Source organism: Engystomops pustulosus, unplaced genomic scaffold (genome assembly GCF_040894005.1).
Source record: "Engystomops pustulosus unplaced genomic scaffold, aEngPut4.maternal MAT_SCAFFOLD_340, whole genome shotgun sequence".
NCBI lineage: Eukaryota > Metazoa > Chordata > Amphibia > Anura > Leptodactylidae > Engystomops > Engystomops pustulosus.
The window spans coordinates 23,820-50,681 of NW_027285219.1; the positions used below are offsets into that span (position 1 = coordinate 23,820).

Sequence of the window (26,862 nt, forward strand, 5' to 3'; positions counted from 1 at the left end):
CCATGTATACACTGCACACCATGGATACGCTGCACACTATGGATACACTGCACACCATGGATACGCTGCACACCATGGATACACTGCACACCATGTATACACTGCACACCAATAATACACTGCACACCATGGATACACTGCACACCATGGATACACTGCACACCATGGATACGCTGCACACCATGGATACGCTGCACACCATGGATACGCTGCACACCATGGATACGCTGCACACCATGTATACACTGCACACCATGGATTTGTAGAATTTTAATGTGTATGTCTTGTAATAGGTTCGAACAATCCAAATAAAACTTTTTAGAGCTTCAAGTTTTAGACCAATGGGTCTCAGTGAGGTCCCTAGGGACCTTTTCTTGTAAATAACCTATACTCCAGTCGCCCCCAGAGCTGCAGCGACATGTTTCTCAGTCAGTGTCTGTTGTGTGCAGGAAGATGAGCTCGCGGCACCTCCACCTCTTCATGCCGGCCATCGTGGGGTTTATTGCAGCCACCACATCCATCATCTATTACCACAACATCGAGACCTCAAACTTCCCTAAGCTGCTACTAGGTGAGAGATGACAGAGAGATGTTGAGTGCGGGGGTATTCCTGGAGTCATATGGGCGTGTCCTCTTGTGTTCCCGGCAGGGCTCTTCATCTGTTGGGTGGGTGTGGGGGGTGCAGCAGATGATGCGGTGTATTCCTGGAGTCATGTGGGCGTGTCCTCTTGTGTTCCCAGCAGCGCTCTTCCTCTCTTGGGTGGGTGTTGGGGGAGGGGGCAGCGGATGATGCGGTGTATTCCTGGAGTCATGTGGGCGTGTCCTCTTGTGTTCCCGGCAGGGCTCTTCCTCTGTTGGGTGGGTGTGGGGGGTGCAGCGGCTGATGTGGTGTATTCCTGGAGTCATATGGGCGTGTCCTCTTGTGCTCCCAGCAGGGCTCTTCCTCTGTTGGGTGGGTGTGGGGGTGCAGCGGATGATGTGGTGTATTCCTGGGGTCATGTGGGCGTGTCCTCTTGTGTTCCCAGCAGCGCTCTTCCTCTGTTGGGTGGGTGTTGGGGGAGGGGGCAGCGGATGATGCGGTGTATTCCTGGGGTCATGTGGGCGTGTCCTCTTGTGTTCCCGGCAGGGCTCTTCCTCTGTTGGGTGAGTGTGGGGGGTGCAGCGGATGATGCGGTGTATTCCTGGGGTCATGTGGGCGTGTCCTCTTGTGCTCCCAGCAGGGCTCTTCCTCTGTTGGGTGGGTGTGGGGGGTGCACTGGATGATGTGGTGTATTCCTGGAGTCATGTGGGCGTGTCCTCTTGTGTTCCCGGCAGCGCTCTTACTCTGTTGGGTGGGTGTTGGGGGAGGGGGCAGCGGATGATGCGGTGTATTTCTGGGGTCATGTGGGCGTGTCCTCTTGTGTTCCCGGCAGGGCTCTTCCTCTGTTGAGTGGGTGTTGGGGGAGGGGGCAGCGGATGATGCGGTGTATTCCTGGGGTCATGTGGGCGTGTCCTCTTGTGCTCCCAGCAGGGCTCTTCCTCTCTTGGGTGGGTGTTGGGGGGTGCAGCAGATGATGCGGTGTATTCCTGGAGTCATGTGGGCGTGTCCTCTTGTGTTCCCGGCAGCGCTCTTACTCTGTTGGGTGGGTGTTGGGGGAGGGGACAGCGGATGATGCGGTGTATTCCTGGGGTCATGTGGGCGTGTCCTCTTGTGTTCCCGGCAGGGCTCTTCCTCTGTTGGGTGGGTGTGGGGGGTGCAGCGGATGATGTGGTGTATTCTTGGGGTCATGTGGGCGTGTCCTCTTGTGCTCCCAGCAGGGCTCTTCCTCTGTTGGGTGGGTGTGGGGGATGCAATGGATGATGCGGTGTATTCCTGGAGTCATGTGGGCGTGTCCTCCTGTGTTCCCGTCAGGGCTCTTCCTCTGTTGGGTGGGTGTTGGGGGAGGGGGCAACGGCTGATGTGGTGTATTCCTGGAGTCATGTGGGCGTGTCCTCTTGTGTCCCCGGCAGCGCTCTTCCTCTGTTGGGTGGGTGTGGGGGGTGCAGCGGATGATGCGGTGTATTCCTGGAGTCATGTGGGCGTGTCCTCTTGTGCATCCAGCAGGGCTCTTCCTCTGTTGGGTGGGTGCGGGGGGTGCAGCGGATGATGCGGTGTATTCCTGGAGTCATGTGGGCGTGTCCTCTTGTGTTCCCGGCAGGGCTCTTCCTCTGTTGGGTGGGTGTTGGGGGAGGAGGCAGCGGATGATGCGGGGTGTTCCTGGGAGTCATGTGGGCGTGTCCTCTTGTGTCTCTGGCAGCGCTCTTCCTCTGTTGGGTGGGTGTGGGGGGTGCAGCGGATGATGCGGTGTATTCCTGGAGTCATGTGGGCGTGTCCTCTTGTGTTCCCAGCAGCGCTCTTCCTCTGTTGGGTGGGTGTTGGGGTAGGGGGCAGCGGATGATGCGGTGTATTCCTGGGAGTCATGTGGGCGTGTCCTCTTGTGCTCCCGGCAGGGCTCTTCCTCTGTTAGGTGGGTGTGGGGGAGGGGGCAGCGGATGATGCGGTTTATTCCTGGAGTCATGTGGGCGTGCCCTCTTGTGTTCCCGGCAGGGCTCTTCCTCTGTTGGGTGGGTGTGGGGGAGGGGGCAGCGGATGATGCCGTGTATTCCTGGAGTCATGTGGGCGTGTCCTCTTGTGTCCTCTTGTGGGGGGTGCAGCGGATGATGCGGTGTATTCCTGGGAATCATGTGGGCGTGTCCTCTTGTGTCCCCGGTAGCGCTCTTCCTCTGTTGGGTGGGTGTGGGGGGTGCAGCGGATGATGTGGTGTATTCTTGGGGTCATGTGGGCGTGTCCTCTTGTGTTCCCAGCAGCGCTCTTCCTCTGTTGAGTGGGTGTTGGGGGAGGGGGCAGCGGATGATGCGGTGTATTCCTGGGGTCATGTGGGCGTGTCCTCTTGTGTTCCCGGCAGGGCTCTTCCTCTGTTGAGTGGGTGTTGGGGGAGGGGGCAGCGGATGATGCGGTGTATTCCTGGGGTCATGTGGGCGTGTCCTCTTGTGCTCCCAGCAGGGCTCTTCCTCTGTTGGGTGGGTGTGGGGGTGCAGCAGATGATGCGGTGTATTCCTTGGAGTCATGTGGGCGTGTCCTCTTGTGCTCCCGGCAGGGCTTTTCCTCTGTTGGTTGGGTGTTGGGGGAGGGGGCAGCGGATGATGCGGTGTATTCCTGGGGTCATGTGGGCGTGTCCTCTTGTGTTCCCGTCAGGGCTCTTCCTCTGTTGGGTGGGTGTGGGGGGTGCAGCAGATGATGCGGTGTATTCCTGGAGTCATGTGGGCGTGACCTCTTGTGCTCCCGGCAGGGCTCTTCCTCTGTTGGGTGGGTGTTGGGGGAGGGGGCAGCGGATGATGTGGTGTATTCCTGGAGTCATATGGGCGTGTCCTCTTGTGTCCCCGGCAGCGCTCTTCCTCTATTGGGTCTTGGCTTTCATCTCTAAGACCATCAAGCTGGTGAAGTATTGTGAGAACGGTATTGGGGTGCACCAGCTGCGCTTCTGCATCACGGGGGCCATGGTGGTCCTGTACGGGCTCCTGATGGTGGTGGAGCTGAACGTCATCCGTGTGCGGGTAAGTCCTCGCCCACCTGCGTCTCCCCCGCTCTCGGACCTCCCCCTCATGTTACTCCGCCTTCCTCCTCCAGAAATACGTGTTCTTCATGAACCCCCAGAAAGTGAAGCCCCCCGAGGACCTGCAGGATTTGGGGGTGCGCTTCCTGCAGCCGTTTGTCAACCTCCTCTCCAAGGCGACTTACTGGTGGATGAACCCCCTGATCATCACCGCCCACAAGAGACCCATCGACCTGAAGACCATCGGCAAGCTGCCCATCGCCATGCGGGCGCTCACCAACTACGTCAGCCTGAAGGAGGCCTACGTCCAGCAGAAGGTCTCCTCAGGGGCGGGGCCTAAAGAGTATATAGACCGGGGGCGGGAAGCACTGGACAAGACAGCCCCCTGAGAGTATATAGACCGGAGGGGGGGGAGCACTGGACAGAACAGCCCCCAAAGAGTATATAGACCGGGGGGGGGAGCACTGGACAGGACAGCCCCCAAAGAGTATATAGACCAGGGGGGTGGGAGCACTGGACACGACAGCCCCCAAAGAGTATATAGACGGGGGGGAGGAGCACTGGACACGACAGCCCCCAAAGAGTATATAGACCGGGGGGGTGGGAGCACTGGACAGGACAGCCCCCAAAGAGTATATAGACGGGGGGGAGGAGCACTGGACAGGACAGCCCCCAAAGAGTATATAGACCAGGGGGGTGGGAGCACTGGACACGACAGCCCCCAAAGAGTATATAGACCGGGGGGGGGGAGCACTGGACAGGACAGCCCCCAAAGAGTATATAGACCGGGGGGGGGGGGGAGCACTGGACAGGACAGCCCCCAAAGAGTATATAGACCCGGGGGGGGGGGAGCACTGGACAGGACAGCCCCCAAAGAGTATATAGACCAGGGGGGTGGGAGCACTGGACAAGACAGCCCCCAAAGAGTATATAGACCGGGGGGGGGGGGGAGCACTGGACAGGACAGCCCCCAAAGAGTATATAGACCGGGGGGGGGAGCACTGGACAGGACAGCCCCCAAAGAGTATATAGACAGGGGGGAGGAGCACTGTACAGGACAGCCCCCAAAGAGTATATAGACCGGGGGGGGGAGCACTGTACAGGACAGCCCCCAAAGAGTATATAGACCGACCAGGGAGGGGGGGACGGGAGCACTGGACAGGACAGCCCCCAAAGAGTATATAGACCGGGGGGGGGGAGCACTGGACAGGACAGCCTCCCAAAGAGTATATAGACCAGGGGGGTGGGAGCACTGGACACGACAGCCCCCAAAGAGTATATAGACGGGGGGGAGGAGCACTGGACAGGACAGCCCCCAAAGAGTATATAGACCGGGGGGGGGAGCACTGGACAGGACAGCCCCCAAAGAGTATATAGACCGGGGGGGGGGAGCACTGGACACGACAGCCTCCCAAAGAGTATATAGACAGGGGGGAGGAGCACTGTACAGGACAGCCCCCAAAGAGTATATAGACCGACCAGGGAGGGGGGGACGGGAGCACTGGACAGGACAGCCCCCAAAGAGTATATAGACCGGGGGGGGGGAGCACTGGACAGGACAGCCTCCCAAAGAGTATATAGACGGGGGGGAGGAGCACTGGACAGGACAGCCCCCAAAGAGTATATAGACCGGGGGGGGGGAGCACTGGACAGGACAGCCCCCAAAGAGTATATAGACCGGGGGGGAGGAGCACTGGACACGACAGCCCCCAAAGAGTATATAGACCGGGGGGGGGGGGAGCACTGGACAGGACAGCCTCCCAAAGAGTATATAGACCGGGGGGGAGGAGCACTGGACACGACAGCCCCCAAAGAGTATATAGACCGGGGGGGGGGGAGCACTGTACAGGACAGCCCCCAAAGAGTATATAGACCGACCAGGGAGGGGGGGACGGGAGCACTGGACAGGACAGCCCCCAAAGAGTATATAGACCGGGGGGGGGGAGCACTGGACAGGACAGCCTCCCAAAGAGTATATAGACGGGGGGGAGGAGCACTGGACAGGACAGCCCCCAAAGAGTATATAGACCGGGGGGGGGGAGCACTGGACAGGACAGCCCCCAAAGAGTATATAGACCGGGGGGGAGGAGCACTGGACACGACAGCCCCCAAAGAGTATATAGACCGGGGGGGGGGGGAGCACTGGACAGGACAGCCTCCCAAAGAGTATATAGACCGGGGGGGAGGAGCACTGGACACGACAGCCCCCAAAGAGTATATAGACCGGGGGGGGGGGGGAGCACTGGACAGGACAGCCTCCCAAAGAGTATATAGACCAGGGGGGTGGGAGCACTGGACACGACAGCCCCCAAAGAGTATATAGACCGGGGGGGGGGAGCACTGGACAGGACAGCCCCCAAAGAGTATATAGACCGGGGGGGGGGGAGCACTGGACAGGACAGCCCCCAAAGAGTATATAGACCGGGGGGGAGGAGCACTGGACAGGACAGCCCCCTGAGAGTATATAGACCAGGGGGGGGGGAGCACTGGACAGGACAGCCTCCCAAAGAGTATATAGACCGGGGGGGAGGAGCACTGGACACGACAGCCCCCAAAGAGTATATAGACCGGGGGGGGGGGAGCACTGGACAGGACAGCCCCCTGAGAGTATATAGACCAGGGGGGGGGGGAGCACTGGACAGGACAGCCTCCCAAAGAGTATATAGACCGGGGGGGAGGAGCACTGGACACGACAGCCCCCAAAGAGTATATAGACCGGGGGGGGGGGGAGCACTGGACACGACAGCCCCCTGAGAGTATATAGACCAGGGGGGTGAGGAGCACTGGACAGGACAGCCCCCAAAGAGTATATAGACGGGGGGGAGGAGCACTGGACAGGACAGCCCCCAAAGAGTATATAGACCGGGGGGGAGGAGCACTGGACACGACAGCCCCCAAAGAGTATATAGACCGGGGGGGGGGGAGCACTGGACACGACAGCCCCCTGAGAGTATATAGACCAGGGGGGTGAGGAGCACTGGACAGGACAGCCCCCAAAGAGTATATAGACCGGGGGGAGGAGCACTGGACAGGACAGCCCCCAAAGAGTATATAGACCGGGGGGGGGAGCACTGGACAGGACAGCCCCCAAAGAATATATAGACGGGGGGGAGGAGCACTGGACAGGATAGCCCCCAAAGAGTATATAGACCGGGGGGAGGAGCACTGGACAGGACAGCCCCCAAAGAGTATATAGACCGGGGGGGGGGGGAGCACTGGACAGGACAGCTCCCAAAGAGTATATAGACCGGGGGGGAGGAGCACTGGACAGGACAGCCCCCAAAGAGTATATAGACCGGGGGGGGGAGCACTGGACAGGACAGCCCCCAAAAAGTATATAGACCGGGGGGGAGGAGCACTGGACACGACAGCCCCCAAAGAGTATATAGACCGGGGGGGGGGAGCACTGGACAGGACAGCCCCCAAAAAGTATATAGACCGGGGGGGAGGAGCACTGGACACGACAGCCCCCAAAGAGTATATAGACCAGGGGGGGGGAGCACTGGACAGGACAGCCTCCCAAAGAGTATATAGACCGGGGGGGAGGAGCACTGGACACGACAGCCCCCAAAGAGTATATAGACCGGGGGGGGGGGGAGCACTGGACAGGACAGCCCCCAAAGAGTATATAGACCGGGGGGGGGGGAGCACTGGACACGACAGCCCCCTGAGAGTATATAGACCAGGGGGGTGAGGAGCACTGGACAGGACAGCCCCCAAAGAGTATATAGACCGGGGGGGGGGAGCACTGGACAGGATAGCCCCCAAAGAGTATATAGACCAGGGGGAGGAGCACTGGACAGGACAGCCCCCAAAGAGTATATAGACCGGGGGGAGGAGCACTGGACAGGACAGCCCCCAAAGAGTATATAGACCGGGGGGGGGGGGGGGAGCACTGGACAGGACAGCCCCCAAAGAGTATATAGACCGGGGGGAGGAGCACTGGACAGGACAGCCCCCAAAGAGTATATAGACCGGGGGGGGGGAGCACTGGACAGGACAGCCCCCAAAGAATATATAGACGGGGGGGAGGAGCACTGGACAGGATAGCCCCCAAAGAGTATATAGACCGGGGGGAGGAGCACTGGACAGGACAGCCCCCAAAGAGTATATAGACCGGGGGGGGGGGGGGAGCACTGGACAGGACAGCTCCCAAAGAGTATATAGACCGGGGGGGAGGAGCACTGGACAGGACAGCCCCCAAAGAGTATATAGACCGGGGGGGGGGAGCACTGGACAGGACAGCCCCCAAAAAGTATATAGACCGGGGGGGAGGAGCACTGGACAGGACAGCCCCCAAAGAGTATATAGACCGGGGGGGGGGGAGCACTGGACAGGACAGCCCCCAAAGAGTATATAGACGGGGGGGGAGGAGCACTGGACTGGACAGCCCCCAAAGAGTATATAGACCGGGGGGGGGGGGGGGAGCACTGGACAGGACAGCCCCCAAAGAGTATATAGACCGGGGGGGGGGAGCACTGGACAGGACAGCCCCCAAAGAGTATATAGACGGGGGGGAGGAGCACTGGACAGGACAGCCCCCAAAGAGTATATAGACCGGGGGGAGGAGCACTGGACAGGACAGCCCCCAAAGAGTATATAGACCGGGGGGGGGGGAGCACTGGACAGGACAGCCCCGAAAGAGTATATAGACCGGGGGGGGGGGGGGAGCACTGGACAGGACAGCCCCCAAAGAGTATATAGACCGGGGGGGGGGGGGGAGCACTGGACAGGACAGCCCCCAAAGAGTATATAGACCGGGGGGGGGGGGGGAGCACTGGACAGGACAGCCCCCAAAGAGTATATAGACCGGGGGGGGGAGCACTGGACAGGACAGCCCCCAAAGAGTATATAGACCCGGGGGGGGGGAGCACTGGACAGGACAGCCCCCAAAGAGTATATAGACAGGGGGGAGGAGCACTGTACAGGACAGCCCCCAAAGAGTATATAGACCGGGGGGAGGAGCACTAGACAGGACAGCCCCCAAAGAGTATATAGACCGGGGGGGGGGAGCACTGGACAGGACAGCCCCCAAAGAGTATATAGACCGGGGGGGGGGAGCACTGGACAGGACAGCCCCCAAAGAGTATATAGACCCGGGGGGAGGGGGGAGCACTGGACAGGACAGCCCCCAAAGAGTATATAGACCAGGGGGGTGGGAGAGCACTGGACAGGACAGCCCCCAAAGAGTATATAGACCGGGGGGAGGAGCACTGGACAGGACAGCCCCCAAAGAGTATATAGACCGGGGGGGGGGAGCACTGGACAGGACAGCCCCCAAAAAGTATATAGACCGGGGGGGAGGAGCACTGGACAGGATAGCCCCCAAAGAGTATATAGACCGGGGGGAGGAGCACTGGACAGGACAGCCCCCAAAGAGTATATAGACCGGGGGGGGGGGGAGAGCACTGGACAGGACAGCTCCCAAAGAGTATATAGACCGGGGGGGAGGAGCACTGGACAGGACAGCCCCCAAAGAGTATATAGACCGGGGGGGGGAGCACTGGACAGGACAGCCCCCAAAGAGTATATAGACGGGGGGGAGGAGCACTGGACAGGACAGCCCCCAAAGAGTATATAGACTGGGGGGAGGAGCACTGGACAGGACAGCCCCCAAAGAGTATATAGACCGGGGGGGGAGAGCACTGGACAGGACAGCTCCCAAAGAGTATATAGACCAGGGGGGTGGGAGCACTGGACAAGACAGCCCCCAAAGAGTATATAGACGGGGGGGAGGAGCACTGGACAGGACAGCCCCCAAAGAGTATATAGACCGGGGGGGGGGGGAGCACTGGACAGGACAGCCCCCAAAGAGTATATAGACCGGGGGGGGGGGGAGCACTGGACAGGACAGCCCCCAAAGAGTATATAGACGGGGGGGAGGAGCACTGGACAGGACAGCCCCCAAAGAGTATATAGACTGGGGGGAGGAGCACTGGACAGGACAGCCCCCAAAGAGTATATAGACCGGGGGGGGGGAGCACTGGACAGGACAGCCCCGAAAGAGTATTTAGACCGGGGGGGGGGGGAGCACTGGACAGGACAGCCCCCAAAGAGTATATAGACCGGTGGGGGGGGAGCACTGGACAGGACAGCCCCCAAAGAGTATATAGACCGGGGGGGGGGGGGAGCACTGGACAGGACAGCCCCCAAAGAGTATATAGACCGGGGGGGGGGGGGAGCACTGGACAGGACAGCCCCCAAAGAGTATATAGACGGGGGGGAGGAGCACTGGACAGGACAGCCCCCAAAGAGTATATAGACCGGGGGGGAGGAGCACTGGACAGGACAGCCCCCAAAGAGTATATAGACCGGGGGGGGGGAGCACTGGACAGGACAGCCCCCAAAGAGTATATAGACCGGGGGGGAGGAGCACTGGACAGGACAGCCCCCAAAGAGTATATAGACCTGGGGGGAGCACTGGACAGGATAGCCCCCAGAGTAAATGTGTGTGTGATACTGCCTGTTGAGCTGTGTATCTAATCCCATCCTGTGTGATACTGTCTGCTGAGCTGTGTATCTAATCCTATCCTGTGTGATACTGTCTGCTGAGCTGTGTATCTAATCCTCTCCTGTGTGATACTGTCTCCTGAGCTGTGTATCTAATCCTCTCCTGTGTGATACTGTCTGCTGAGCTGTGTATCTAATCCTGTCCTGTGTGATACTGCTGAGCTGTGTATCTAATCCTATCCTGTGTGATACTGTCTGCTGAGCTGTGTATCTAATCCCATCCTGTGTGATACTGACTGCTGAGCTGTGTATCTAATCCTGTCCTGTGTGATACTGTCCGCTGAGCTGTGTATCTAATCCCATCCTGTGTGATACTGTCTGCTGAGCTGTGTATCTAATCCTCTCCTGTGTGATACTGTCTGCTGAGCTGTGTATCTAATCCTGTCCTGTGTGATACTGCTGAGCTGTGTATCTAATCCTATCCTGTGTGATACTGTCTGCTGAGCTGTGTATCTAATCCCATCCTGTGTGATACTGACTGCTGAGCTGTGTATCTAATCCTGTCCTGTGTGATACTGTCCGCTGAGCTGTGTATCTAATCCCATCCTGTGTGATACTGTCTGCTGAGCTGTGTATCTAATCCTCTCCTGTGTGATACTGTCCGCTGAGCTGTGTATCTAATCCCATCCTGTGTGATACTGCCTGCTGAGCTGTGTATCTAATCCCATCCTGAGTGATACTGTCTGCTGAGCCGTGTATCTAATCCTATCCTGTGTGATACTGCCTGCTGGGCTGTGTATCTAATCCTATCCTGTGTGATACTGTCTGCTGGGCTGTGTATCTAATCCTCTCCTGTGTGATACTGTCTCCTGAGCTGTGTATCTCATCCTCTCCTGTGTGATACTGTCTGCTGAGCTGTGTATCTAATCCTGTCCTGTGTGATACTGCTGAGCTGTGTATCTAATCCCGTCCTGTGTGATACTGCCTGCTGAGCGGTGTATCTAATCCTCTTCTGTGTGATACTGTCTGCTGATCTGTGTATCTCATCCTATCCTGTGTGATACTCTCTGCTGATCTGTGTATCGAATCCTATCCTGTGTGATACTGTCTGCTGAGCTGTGTATCTAATCCTATCCTGTGATACTGTCTGCTGAGCTGTGTATCTAATCCCGTCCTGTGTGATACTGTCTGCTGAGCTGTGTATCTAATCCTCTCCTGTACGATACTCTCTGCTGAGCTGTGTATCTAATCCTCTCCTGTGTGATACTGTCCGCTGAGCTGTGTATCTTATCCTATCCTGTGTGATACTGCTGAGCTGTGTATCTAATCCCGTCCTGTGTGATACTGCCTGCTGAGCGGTGTATCTAATCCTCTTCTGTGTGATACTGTCTGCTGATCTGTGTATCTAATCCTATCCTGTGTGATACTCTCTGCTGATCTGTGTATCTAATCCTATCCTGAGTGATACTGTCTGCTGAGCTGTGTATCTAATCCCATCCTGTGTGATACTGTCTGCTGAGCTGTGTATCTAATCCTCTCCTGTGTGATACTGTCTGCTGAGCTGTGTATCTAATCCCATCCTGTGTGATACTGTCTGCTGAGCTGTGTATCTAATCCTCTCCTGTGTGATACTGTCTGCTGAGCTGTGTATCTAATCCCATCCTGTGTGATACTGCCTGCTGAGCTGTGTATCTAATCCTCTCCTGTGTGATACTGTCTGCTGATCTGTGTATCTAATCCTATCCTGAGTGATACTGTCTGCTGAGCTGTGTATCTAATCCCATCCTGTGTGATACTGTCTGCTGAGCTGTGTATCTAATCCTATCCTGTGTGATACTGTCTGCTGAGCTGTGTATCTAATCCTATCCTGTGTGATACTGTCTGCTGAGCTGTGTATCTAATCCTATCCTGTGCGATACTCTCTGCTGAGCTGTGTATCTAATCCTATTCTGTGTGATACAGTCTGCTCAGCGGTGTATCTAATCCTGTCCTGTGTGATACTGTCTGCTGAGCTGTGTATCTAATCCCGTCCTGTGTGATACTGCCTGCTGAGCTGTGTATCTAATCCCGTCCTGTGTGATACTGCCTGCTGAGCTGTGTATCTAATCCTATCCTGTGTGATACTCTCTGCTGATCTGTGTATCTAATCCTATCCTGAGTGATACTGTCTGCTGAGCTGTGTATCTAATCCTATCCTGTGTGATACTGTCTGCTGAGCTGTGTATCTAATCCTATCCTGTGTGATACTCTCTGCTGATCTGTGTATCTAATCCTATCCTGAGTGATACTGTCTGCTGAGCTGTGTATCTAATCCTATCCCATGTGTATCTAAGCAGTGCATACAGTGGCCCCTGCTTGTTGTGGGGGCCCGGAGGGTCTGTAACTCCTACTAAGTGAATACCTGGAAGAGCTGAGGGTCTGGTACACGTTGCTGCTTTGGACTCCAGGCTGCTGCATGTTACTGGCACATTGTAGCAAAGCTTCAGCTGTGAGCAGCGGGTGGGGGTGGAGGTCACTCTCCTTATCTCCGGCTCTTCTGATATCTGGCGCTCGCTGTCATTTTCCATTTCGGGTCAGACGCCTCGTAAGTGTCTGGACCAGCGCCAATCCGATGGTGCCGGGGGCGCTCCCACCCCAAACATACCCCCCCCCCACCGTGTGCTAAGTATAGAGGATACTGTATCACACCGTATGGGCTTAGATACATCAGATACCACATGTCCTACTGTCTGCTGTGTATCTAATCCTATCCTGTGTGATGCTGTCTGCTGAGCTGTGTATCTAATCCTCTCCTGTGTGATACTGTCTGCTGAGCTGTGTATCTAATCCTCTCCTGTGTGATACTGTCTGCTGAGTATCTAATCCTATCCTGTGTGATACTGTCTGCTGAGCTGTGTATCTAATCCTATCCTGTGTGATACTGTCTGCTGAGCTGTGTATCTAATCCTCTCCTGTGTGATACTGTCTGCTGAGCTGTGTATCTAATCCTCTCCTGTGTGATACTGTATGCTGAGCTGTGTATCTAATCCTCTCCTGTGTGATACTGTCTGCTGAGCTGTGTATCTAATCCCATCCTGTGATACTGACTGCTGAGCTGTGTATCTAATCCCATCCTGTGATACTGACTGCTGAGCTGTGTATCTAATCCTATCCTGTGTGATACTGTCTGCTGAGCTGTGTATCTAATCCTATCCTGTGTGATACTGTCTGCTGAGCCGTGTATCTCATCCTCTCCTGTGTGATACTGTCTGCTGAGCTGTGTATCTAATCATATCCAGTGTGATACTGTCTGCTGAGCCGTGTATCTAATCCTCTCCTGTGTGATACAGTCTGCTGAGCTGTTTATCTCATCCTCTCCTGTGTGATACAGTCTGCTGAGCCGTGTATCTAATCTTGTCCTGTGTGATACTGTCTGCTGAGCTGTGTATCTAATCCTATCCTGTGTGATACTGACTGCTGAGCTGTGTATCTAATCATATCCTGTGAGATACTGTCTGCTGAGCTGTGTATCTAATCCTCTCCTGTGTGATACTGCTGAGCTGTGTATCTAATCCTATCCTGTGTGATACTGACTGCTGAGCTGTGTATCTAATCCTCTCCTGTGTGATACTGTCTGCTGAGCTGTGTATCTAATCCCATCCTGTGATACTGTCTGCTGAGCTGTGTATCTAATCCTCTCCTGTGTGATACTGTCTGCTGGGCTGTGTATCTAATCCTCTCCTGTGTGATACTGACTGCTGAGCTGTGTATCTAATCCTATCCTGTGAGATACTGTCTGCTGAGCCGTGTATCTAATCCTATCCTGTGTGATACTGTCTGCTGAGCTGTGTATCTAATCCTATCCTGTGTGATACTGACTGCTGAGCTGTGTATCTAATCCTATCCTGTGTGATACTGTCTGCTGGGCTGTGTATCTAATCCTCTCCTGTGTGATACTGTCTGCTGAGCCGTGTATCTCATCCTCTCCTGTGTGATACTGTCTGCTGAGCTGTGTATCTAATCCTATCCTGTGTGATACTGTCTGCTGAGCTGTGTATCTAATCCCATCCTGTGTGATACTGACTGATGAGCTGTGTATCTAATCCTATCCTGTGTGATACTGTCTGCTGAGCTGTGTATCTAATCCCATCCTGTGTGATACTGACTGATGAGCTGTGTATCTAATCCTATCCTGTGTGATACTGCTGAGCTGTGTATCTAATCCTATCCTGTGTGATACTACCTGCTGAGCTGTGTATCTAATCCTCTCCTGTGTGATACTGTCTGCTGAGCTGTGTATCTAATCCTATCCTGTGTGATACTGACTGCTGAGCTGTGTATCTAATCCTATCCTGTGTGATACTGCTGAGCTGTGTATCTAATCCTATCCTGTGTGATACTGCCTGCTGAGCCGTGTATCTAATCCTCTCCTGTGTGATACTGCTGAGCTGTGTATCTAATCCTCTCCTGTGTGATACTGTCTGCTGAGCTGTGTATCTAATCCTATCCTGTGTGATACTGACTGCTGAGCTGTGTATCTAATCCTATCCTGTGTGATACTGCTGAGCTGTGTATCTAATCCTATCCTGTGTGATACTGCTGAGCTGTGTATCTAATCCTATCCTGTGTGATACTGTCTGCTGAGCCGTGTATCTAATCCTCTCCTGTGTGATACTGACTGCTGAGCTGTGTATCTAATCCTATCCTGTGTGATACTGCTGAGCTGTGTATCTAATCCTATCCTGTGTGATACTGACTGCTGAGCTGTGTATCTAATCCTATCCTGTGTGATACTGCTGAGCTGTGTATCTAATCCTATCCTGTGTGATACTGACTGCTGAGCTGTGTATCTAATCCTATCCTGTGTGATACTGTCTGCTGAGCTGTGTATCTAATCCTATCCTGTGTGATACTGTCTGCTGAGCTGTGTATCTAATCCCATCCTGTGTGATACTGTCTGCTGAGCTGTGTATCTAATCCTATCCTGTGAGATACTGCTGAGCTGTGTATCTAATCCTCTCCTGTGTGATACTGTCTGCTGAGCTGTGTATCTAATCCTCTCCTGTGTGATACTGCCTGCTGAGCTGTGTATCTAATCCTCTCCTGTGTGATACTGACTGCTGGGCTGTGTATCTAATCCCGTCCTGTGTGATACAGTCTGCTGAGCTGTGTATCTAATCATATCCTGTGTGTGATACTCTCTGCTGTGTATCTAATAATAACATGTATGATCTGTCTGCCCTGTATCTAATTCTATCCTGCATGATACAGCCTGCTGTGTATCTAATCCTATCATGTGTGATACTGTCTGCTGTGTATCTAATCCTCTCCTGTGTGATACTGTCTGCTGTGTATCTAATCCTATCCTGTGTGATACAGTCAACCCTGTATCTAATCCTATCCTGTGTGATACAGTCTGTCGTGTATCTAATAATAACATGTATGACCTGTGTGCCGTGTATCTAATCCTCTCCTGTGTGATACTGTCTGCTGTGTATCTAATCCTATCCTGTGTGATACAGTCAACCCTGTATCTAATCCTATCCTGTGTGATACAGTCTGTCGTGTATCTAATAATAACATGTATGACCTGTGTGCCGTGTATCTAATCCTCTCCTGTGTGATACTGTCTGCTGAGTATCTAATTCTATCCTGTGTGATACTCTCTGCTGAGCTTTGTATTTAATCCCCATTGTGTGTGATACAGCCAGCAGTGTATCTAATCCCCCTTCCTCCCCCAGAAGAAGGTGATGGATCAGCCGCATAAGACTCCCTCCATCTGGGTGGCCATCTACAAGGCGTTCGGCCGCCCCATCCTGCTGAGCAGCACCTTCCGCTACTTGGCCGATCTCTTAGGTTTCGCTGGTCCCCTGTGTATCTCAGGGATCGTCCAGCACCTCGGAGCCAAGAAGGAAACCGTCACAGAGCAGGTGAGCCCCGGGACCCCATACTGACAGCGCTGTAACCATAGAGAACCCTTCCCATATCTCTAACCATAGAGAACCCTTCCCATATCTCTAACCATAGAGAACCCTTCCCATATCTCTAACCATAGAGAACCCTTCCCATATCTCTAACCATAGAGAACCCTTCCCATATCTCTAACCATAGAGAACCCTTCCCGTATCTCTGTACTGACACTGCTATAACTATAGAGAACCCTTCCCATATCTCTAACTATAGAGAACCCTTCCCATATCTCTAACTATAGAGAACCCTTCCCATATCTCTGTACTGACACTGCTCTAACTATAGAGAACCCTTCCCATATCTCTGTACTGACACTGCTCTAACTATAGAGAACCCTTCCCATATCTCTGTACTGACACTGCTCTAACTATAGAGAATCCTTCCCATATCTCTGTACTGACACTGCTCTAACTATAGAGAACCCTTCCCATATCTCTAACTATAGAGAATCCTTCCCATATCTCTGTACTGACACTGCTCTAACTATAGAGAATCCTTCCCATATCTCTGTACTGACACTGCTCTAACTATAGAGAACCCTTCCCATATCTCTGTACTGACACTGCTCTAACTATAGAGAATCCTTCCCATATCTCTGTACTGACACTGCTCTAACTATAGAGAATCCTTCCCATATCTCTGTACTGACACTGCTCTAACTATAGAGAATCCTTCCCATATCTCTGTACTGACACTGCTCTAACCATAGAGAACCCTTCCCGTATCTCTGTACTGACACTGCTCTAACTATAGAGAATCCTTCCCATATCTCTGTACTGACACTGCTCTAACTATAGAGAACCCTTCCCATATCTCTGTAGTGACACTGCTCTAACTATAGAGAATCCTTCCCATATCTCTGTACTGACACTGCTCTAACTATAGAGAATCCTTCCCATATCTCTGTACTGACAGCGCTCTAACTATAGAGAATCCTTCCCGTATCTCTGTACTGACACTGCTCTAACTATAGAGAATCCTTCCCATATCTCTGTACTGACACTGCTCTAACTATAGAGAATCCTTCCCATATCTCTGTACTGACACTGCTCTAACTATAGAGAATCCTTCCCATATCTCTGTACTGACACTGCTCTAACTATAGAGAATCCTTCCCATATCTCTGTACTGACACTGCTGTAACTATAGAGAATCCTTCCCATATCTCTGTACTGACACTGCTCTAACTATAGAGAATCCTTCCCATATCTCTGTACTGACACTGCTCTAACTATAGAGAATCCTTCCCATATCTCTGTACTGACACTGCTCTAACTATAGAGAATCCTTCCCATATCTCTGTACTGACACTGCTCTAACTATAGAGAATCCTTCCCATATCTCTGTACTGACACTGCTCTAACTATAGAGAATCCTTCCCATATCTCTGTACTGACACTGCTCTAACTATAGAGAATCCTTCCCATATCTCTGTACTGACACTGCTCTAACTATAGAGAACCCTTCCCATATCTCTGTACTGACACTGCTCTGACTATAGAGAATCCTTCCCATATCTCTGTACTGACACTGCTCTAACTATAGAGAATCCTTCCCATATCTCTGTACTGACTGCACTCTAACTATAGAGAATCCTTCCCATATCTCTGTACTGACACTGCTGTAACTATAGAGAATCCTTCCCATATCTCTGTACTGACACTGCTCTAACTATAGAGAACCCTTCCCATATCTCTGTACTGACACTGCTCTAACTATAGAAAATCCTTCCCATATCTCTGTACTGACACTGCTCTAACTATAGAGAATCCTTCCCATATCTCTGTACTGACACTGCTCTAACTATAGAGAACCCTTCCCATATCTCTGTACTGACACTGCTCTAACTATAGAGAATCCTTCCTGTATCTCTGTACTGACACTGCTCTAACTATAGAGAATCCTTCCCATATCTCTGTACTGACACTGCTCTAACTATAGAGAATCCTTCCTGTATCTCTGTACTGACACTGCTCTAACTATAGAGAACCCTTCCCATATCTCTGTAGTGACACTGCTCTAACTATAGAGAATCCTTCCCATATCTCTGTACTGACACTGCTCTAACTATAGAAAATCCTTCCCATATCTCTGTACTGACACTGCTCTAACTATAGAGAATCCTTCCCATATCTCTGTACTGACACTGCTCTAACTATAGAGAACCCTTCCCATATCTCTGTACTGACACTGCTCTAACTATAGAGAATCCTTCCCATATCTCTGTACTGACACTGCTCTAACTATAGAGAACCCTTCCCATATCTCTGTACTGACACTGCTCTAACTATAGAGAATCCTTCCCATATCTCTGTACTGACACTGCTCTAACCATAGAGAATCCTTATATATCACTGTACTGACACTGCTCTAACTATAGAGAATCCTTCCCATATCTCTGTACTGACACTGCTCTAACTATAGAGAATCCTTCCCATATCTCTGTACTGACACTGCTCTAACTATAGAGAATCCTTCCCATATCTCTGTACTGACTGCACTCTAACTATAGAGAATCCTTCCCATATCTCTGTACTGACACTGCTCTAACCATAGAGAATCCTTCCCATATCTCTGTACTGACACTGCTCTAACTATAGAGAATCCTTCCCATATCTCTGTACTGACACTGCTCTAACTATAGAGAATCCTTCCCATATCTCTGTACTGACACTGCTCTAACTATAGAGAACCCTTCCCATATCTCTGTACTGACACTGCTCTGACTATAGAGAATCCTTCCCATATCTCTGTACTGACACTGCTCTAACTATAGAGAATCCTTCCCATATCTCTGTACTGACACTGCTCTAACTATAGAGAATCCTTCCCATATCTCTAACTATAGAGAACCCTTCCCATATCTCTGTACTGACACTGCTCTAACTATAGAGAACCCTTCCCATATCTCTGTACTGACACTGCTCTAACTATAGAGAATCCTTCCTGTATCTCTGTACTGACACTGCTCTAACTATAGAGAATCCTTCCCATATCTCTGTACTGACACTGCTCTAACTATAGAGAATCCTTCCTGTATCTCTGTACTGACACTGCTCTAACTATAGAGAACCCTTCCCATATCTCTGTAGTGACACTGCTCTAACCATAGAGAATCCTTCCCATATCTCTGTACTGACAGCGCTCTAACTATAGAGAATCCTTCCCATATCTCTGTACTGACACTGCTCTAACTATAGAGAATCCTTCCCATATCTCTGTACTGACACTGCTCTAACTATAGAGAATCCTTCCCATATCTCTGTACTGACACTGCTCTAACTATAGAAAATCCTTCCCATATCTCTGTACTGACACTGCTCTAACTATAGAGAATCCTTCCCATATCTCTGTACTGACACTGCTCTAACTATAGAGAACCCTTCCCATATCTCTGTACTGACACTGCTCTAACTATAGAGAATCCTTCCCATATCTCTGTACTGACACTGCTCTAACTATAGAGAATCCTTCCCATATCTCTGTACTGACACTGCTCTAACTATAGAGAACCCTTCCCATATCTCTGTACTGACACTGCTCTAACTATAGAGAATCCTTCCCATATCTCTGTACTGACACTGCTCTAACCATAGAGAATCCTTATATATCACTGTACTGACACTGCTCTAACTATAGAGAATCCTTCCCATATCTCTGTACTGACACTGCTCTAACTATAGAGAATCCTTCCCATATCTCTGTACTGACACTGCTCTAACTATAGAGAATCCTTCCCATATCTCTGTAGTGACACTGCTCTAACTATAGAGAATCCTTCCCATATCTCTGTACTGACACTGCTCTAACTATAGAAAATCCTTCCCATATCTCTGTACTGACACTGCTCTAACTATAGAGAATCCTTCCCATATCTCTGTACTGACACTGCTCTAACTATAGAGAACCCTTCCCATATCTCTGTACTGACACTGCTCTAACTATAGAGAATCCTTCCTGTATCTCTGTACTGACACTGCTCTAACTATAGAGAATCCTTCCCATATCTCTGTACTGACACTGCTCTAACTATAGAGAATCCTTCCCATATCTCTGTACTGACACTGCTCTAACCATAGAGAATCCTTCCCATATCTCTGTACTGACACTGCTGTAACTATAGAGAATCCTTCCCATATCTCTGTACTGACACTGCTGTAACTATAGAGAATCCTTCCCATATCTCTGTACTGACAGCGCTCTAACTATAGAGAACCCTTCCCATATCTCTGTACTGACACTGCTCTAACTATAGAGAATCCTTCCCATATCTCTGTACTGACACTGCTCTAACTATAGAGAATCCTTCCCATATCTCTGTACTGACACTGCTCTAACTATAGAGAATCCTTCCCATATCTCTGTACTGACACTGCTCTAACTATAGAGAATCCTTCCCATATCTCTGTACTGACACTGCTCTAACTATAGAGAATCCTTCCCATATCTCTGTACTGACACTGCTCTAACCATAGAGAATCCTTATATATCTCTGTACTGACACTGCTCTAACTATAGAGAACCCTTCCCATATCTCTGTACTGACACTGCTCTAACTATAGAGAATCCTTCCCATATCTCTGTACTGACACTGCTCTAACTATAGAGAATCCTTCCCATATCTCTGTACTGACACTGCTCTAACTATAGAGAACCCTTCCCATATCTCTGTACTGACACTGCTGTAACTATAGAGAATCCTTCCCATATCTCTGTACTGACACTGCTCTAACTATAGAGAATCCTTCCCATATCTCTGTACTGACACTGCTCTAACTATAGAGAATCCTTCCCATATCTCTGTACTGACACTGCTCTAACTATAGAGAATCCTTCCCATATCTCTGTACTGACACTGCTCTAACTATAGAGAACCCTTCCCATATCTCTGTACTGACAGCGCTCTAACTATAGAGAATCCTTCCCATATCTCTGTACTGACACTGCTCTAACTATAGAGAACCCTTCCCATATCTCTGTACTGACACTGCTCTAACTATAGAGAATCCTTCCCATATCTCTGTACTGACACTGCTCTAACTATAGAGAATCCTTCCCATATCTCTGTACTGACACTGCTCTAACTATAGAGAATCCTTCCCATATCTCTGTACTGACACTGCTCTAACTATAGAGAATCCTTCCCATATCTCTGTACTGACACTGCTCTAACTATAGAGAATCCTTCCCATATCTCTGTACTGACACTGCTCTAACTATAGAGAATCCTTCCCATATCTCTGTACTGACACTGCTGTAACTATAGAGAATCCTTCCCATATCTCTGTACTGACACTGCTGTAACTATAGAGAATCCTTCCCATATCTCTGTACTGACACTGCTCTAACTATAGAGAACCCTTCCCATATGTCTGTACTGACACTGCTCTAACTATAGAGAATCCTTCCCATATCTCTGTACTGACACTGCTCTAACTATAGAGAACCCTTCCCATATGTCTGTACTGACAATGCTCTAACTATAGAGAACCCTTCCCATATGTCTGTACTGACACTGCTGTAACTATAGAGAATCCTTCCCATATCTCTGTACTGACACTGCTCTAACTATAGAGAACCCTTCCCATATGTCTGTACTGACACTGCTCTAACTATAGAGAATCCTTCCCATATCTCTGTACTGACACTGCTCTAACCATAGAGAATCCTTCCCATATCTCTGTACTGACACTGCTGTAACTATAGAGAATCCTTCCCATATCTCTGTACTGACACTGCTCTAACTATAGAGAATCCTTCCCATATGTCTGTACTGACAATGCTCTAACTATAGAGAACCCTTCCCATATCTCTGTACTGACACTGCTCTAACTATAGAGAATCCTTCCCATATCTCTGTACTGACACTGCTGTAACTATAGAGAATCCTTCCCATATCTCTGTACTGACACTGCTCTAACTATAGAGAATCCTTCCCATATCTCTGTACTGACACTGCTCTAACTATAGAGAATCCTTCCCATATCTCTGTACTGACACTGCTCTAACTATAGAGAATCCTTCCCATATCTCTGTACTGACACTGCTCTAACTATAGAGAACCCTTCCCATATCTCTGTACTGACACTGCTCTAACTATAGAGAATCCTTCCCATATCTCTGTACTGACACTGCTGTAACTATAGAGAATCCTTCCCATATCTCTGTACTGACACTGCTCTAACTATAGAGAATCCTTCCCATATCTCTGTACTGACACTGCTCTAACTATAGAGAATCCTTCCCATATCTCTGTACTGACACTGCTCTAACTATAGAGAATCCTTCCCATATCTCTGTACTGATACTGCTCTAACCATAGAGAATCCTTCCCATATCTCTGTACTGACACTGCTCTAACTATAGAGAATCCTTCCCATATCTCTGTACTGACACTGCTCTAACTATAGAGAATCCTTCCCATATCTCTGTACTGACACTGCTCTAACTATAGAGAATCATTCCCATATCTCTGTACTGACACTGCTCTAACTATAGAGAATCCTTCCCATATCTCTGTACTGACACTGCTCTAACTATAGAGAATCCTTCCCATATCTCTGTACTGACACTGCTCTAACTATAGAGAATCCTTCCCATATCTCTGTACTGACACTGCTCTAACTATAGAGAATCCTTCCCGTATCTCTGTACTGACACTGCTCTAACCATAGAGAACCCTTCCCATATCTCTGTACTGACACTGCTCTAACTATAGAGAATCCTTCCCATATCTCTGTACTGACACTGCTCTAACTATAGAGAATCCTTCCTGTATCTCTGTACTGACACTGCTCTAACTATAGAGAATCCTTCCCATATCTCTGTACTGACACTGCTCTAACTATAGAGAATCCTTCCCATATCTCTGTACTGACACTGCTCTAACTATAGAGAATCCTTCCCATATCTCTGTACTGACACTGCTCTAACTATAGAGAATCCTTCCCATATCTCTGTACTGACACTGCTCTAACTATAGAGAATCCTTCCCATATCTCTGTACTGACACTGCTCTAACTATAGAGAATCCTTCCCATATCTCTGTACTGACACTGCTGTAACTATAGAGAATCCTTCCCATATCTCTGTACTGACACTGCTGTAACTATAGAGAATCCTTCCCATATCTCTGTACTGACACTGCTCTAACTATAGAGAATCCTTCCCATATCTCTGTACTGACACTGCTCTAACTATAGAGAACCCTTCCCATATCTCTGTACTGACACTGCTCTAACTATAGAGAACCCTTCCCATATCTCTGTACTGACACTGCTCTAACTATAGAGAATCCTTCCCATATCTCTGTACTGACACTGCTCTAACTATAGAGAATCCCTCCCATATCTCTGTACTGACACTGCTCTAACTATAGAGAATCCTTCCCATATCTCTGTACTGACACTGCTCTAACTATAGAGAACCCTTCCAGTATCTCTGTACTGACACTGCTCTAACTATAGAGAATCCTTCCCATATCTCTGTACTGACACTGCTCTAACTATAGAGAATCCCTCCCATATCTCTGTACTGACACTGCTCTAACTATAGAGAACCCTTCCCATATCTCTGTACTGACACTGCTCTAACTATAGAGAACCCTTCCCGTATCTCTGTACTGACACTGCTCTAACTATAGAGAATCCTTCCCGTATCTCTGTACTGACACTGCTCTAACTATAGAGAATCCTTCCCATATCTCTGTACTGACACTGCTCTAACTATAGAGAACCCTTCCCATATCTCTGTACTGACAGCGCTCTAACTATAGAGAATCCTTCCCATATCTCTGTACTGACACTGCTCTAACTATAGAGAACCCTTCCCATATCTCTGTACTGACACTGCTCTAACTATAGAGAATCCTTCCCATATCTCTGTACTGACACTGCTCTAACTATAGAGAATCCTTCCCATATCTCTGTACTGACACTGCTCTAACTATAGAGAATCCTTCCCATATCTCTGTACTGACACTGCTCTAACTATAGAGAATCCTCCCCATATCTCTGTACTGACACTGCTGTAACTATAGAGAATCCTTCCCATATCTCTGTACTGACACTGCTCTAACTATAGAGAACCCTTCCCATATCTCTGTACTGACACTGCTGTAACTATAGAGAATCCTTCCCATATCTCTGTACTGACACTGCTCTAACTATAGAGAACCCTTCCCATATGTCTGTACTGACACTGCTCTAACTATAGAGAATCCTTCCCATATCTCTGTACTGACACTGCTCTAACTATAGAGAATCCTTCCCATATTTCTGTACTGACACTGCTCTAACTATAGAGAATCCTTCCCATATCTCTGTACTGACACTGCTCTAACTATAGAGAACCCTTCCCATATCTCTGTACTGACACTGCTGTAACTATAGAGAATCCTTCCCATATCTCTGTACTGACACTGCTCTAACTATAGAGAACCCTTCCCATATGTCTGTACTGACACTGCTCTAACTATAGAGAATCCTTCCCATATCTCTGTACTGACACTGCTCTAACTATAGAGAATCCTTCCCATATTTCTGTACTGACACTGCTCTAACTATAGAGAATCCTTCCCATATCTCTGTACTGACACTGCTCTAACTATAGAGAATCCTTCCCATATCTCTGTACTGACACTGCTGTAACTATAGAGAATCCTTCCCATATCTCTGTACTGACACTGCTCTAACTATAGAGAATCCTTCCCATATCTCTGTACTGACACTGCTCTAACTATAGAGAATCCTTCCCATATCTCTGTACTGACACTGCTCTAACTATAGAGAATCCTTCCCATATCTCTGTACTGACACTGCTCTAACTATAGAGAACCCTTCCCATATCTCTGTACTGACACTGCTCTAACTATAGAGAATCCTTCCCATATCTCTGTACTGACACTGCTCTAACTATAGAGAATCCTTCCCATATCTCTGTACTGACACTGCTCTAACTATAGAGAACCCTTCCCATATCTCTAACTATAGAGAACCCTTCCCATATCTCTGTACTGACACTGCTCTAACTATAGAGAATCCTTCCCATATCTCTGTACTGACACTGCTCTTACTATAGAGAATCCTTCCCATATCTCTGTACTGACACTGCTCTAACTATAGAGAATCCTTCCCATATCTCTAACTATAGAGAACCCTTCCCATATCTCTGTACTGACACTGCTGTAACTATAGAGAATCCTTCCCATATCTCTGTACTGACACTGCTCTAACTATAGAGAATCCTTCCCATATCTCTGTACTGACACTGCTCTAACTATAGAGAATCCTTCCCATATCTCTTTACTGACACTGCTCTAACTATAGAGAATCCTTCCCATATCTCTGTACTGACACTGCTCTAACTATAGAGAATCCTTCCCATATCTCTGTACTGACACTGCTCTAACTATAGAGAATCCTTCCCATATCTCTGTACTGACACTGCTCTAACTATAGAGAATCCCTCCCATATCTCTGTACTGACACTGCTCTAACTATAGAGAATCCTTCCCATATCTCTGTACTGACACTGCTCTAACTATAGAGAACCCTTCCCATATCTCTGTACTGACACTGCTCTAACTATAGAGAATCCTTCCCATATCTCTGTACTGACACTGCTCTAACTATAGAGAATCCCTCCCATATCTCTGTACTGACACTGCTCTAACTATAGAGAATCCTTCCCATATCTCTGTACTGACACTGCTCTAACTATAGAGAACCCTTCCAGTATCTCTGTACTGACACTGCTCTAACTATAGAGAATCCTTCCCATATCTCTGTACTGACACTGCTCTAACTATAGAGAATCCCTCCCATATCTCTGTACTGACACTGCTCTAACTATAGAGAACCCTTCCCATATCTCTGTACTGACACTGCTCTAACTATAGAGAACCCTTCCCGTATCTCTGTACTGACACTGCTCTAACTATAGAGAATCCTTCCCGTATCTCTGTACTGACACTGCTCTAACTATAGAGAATCCTTCCCATATCTCTGTACTGACACTGCTCTAACTATAGAGAACCCTTCCCATATCTCTGTACTGACACTGCTATAACTATAGAGAACCCTTCCCGTATCTCTGTACTGACACTGCTCTAACTATAGAGAATCCTTCCCATATCTCTGTACTGACACTGCTCTAACTATAGAGAATCCTTCCCATATCTCTGTACTGACACTGCTCTAACTATAGAGAATCCTTCCCATATCTCTGTACTGACACTGCTCTAACTATAGAGAATCCTTCCCATATCTCTGTACTGACAGCGCTCTAACTATAGAGAACCCTTCCCATATCTCTAACCATAGAGAATCCTTCCCATATGTCTGTACTGACACTGCTCTAACTATAGAGAACCCTTCCCATATCTCTGTACTGACACTGCTCTAACTATAGAGAACCCTTCCCATATCTCTGTACTGACACTGCTCTAACTATAGAGAATCCTTCCTGTATCTCTGTACTGACACTGCTCTAACTATAGAGAATCATTCCCGTATCTCTGTACTGACAGCGCTCTAACTATAGAGAATCCTTTCCATATCTCTGTACTGACACTGCTCTAACTATAGAGAATCCTTCCCATATCTCTGTACTGACACTGCTCTAACTATAGAGAACCCTTCCCATATCTCTGTACTGACACTGCTCTAACTATAGAGAATCCTTCCTGTATCTCTGTACTGACACTGCTCTAACTATACAGAATCATTCCCGTATCTCTGTACTGACAGCGCTCTAACTATAGAGAACCCTTCCCATATCTCTGTACTGACACTGCTCTAACTATAGAGAACCCTTCCCATATCTCTGTACTGACACTGCTCTAACTATAGAGAATCCTTCCCATATCTCTGTACTGACACTGCTCTAACTA

The 26,862-nt window shown here is 49.6% G+C and overlaps 1 protein-coding gene across 1 annotated transcript in view; it reads left to right on the forward strand.

The window, feature by feature from the left end:
- Positions 1 to 452: 452 nt before the first annotated feature.
- Positions 453 to 26,862, forward strand: part of LOC140110850 (ATP-binding cassette sub-family C member 9-like) — a gene marked incomplete at its 3' end in the record, with an annotated part of 59,527 nt that continues 33,117 nt past the window's right edge. Inside the window, exons 1-4 of the mRNA XM_072132299.1 lie at positions 453 to 571; positions 3,407 to 3,573; positions 3,647 to 3,889; positions 15,743 to 15,931. Of these exons, the coding sequence (XP_071988400.1) occupies positions 454 to 571; positions 3,407 to 3,573; positions 3,647 to 3,889; positions 15,743 to 15,931 (717 nt within the window). The remainder of the gene's footprint in view (positions 572 to 3,406; positions 3,574 to 3,646; positions 3,890 to 15,742; positions 15,932 to 26,862) is intronic.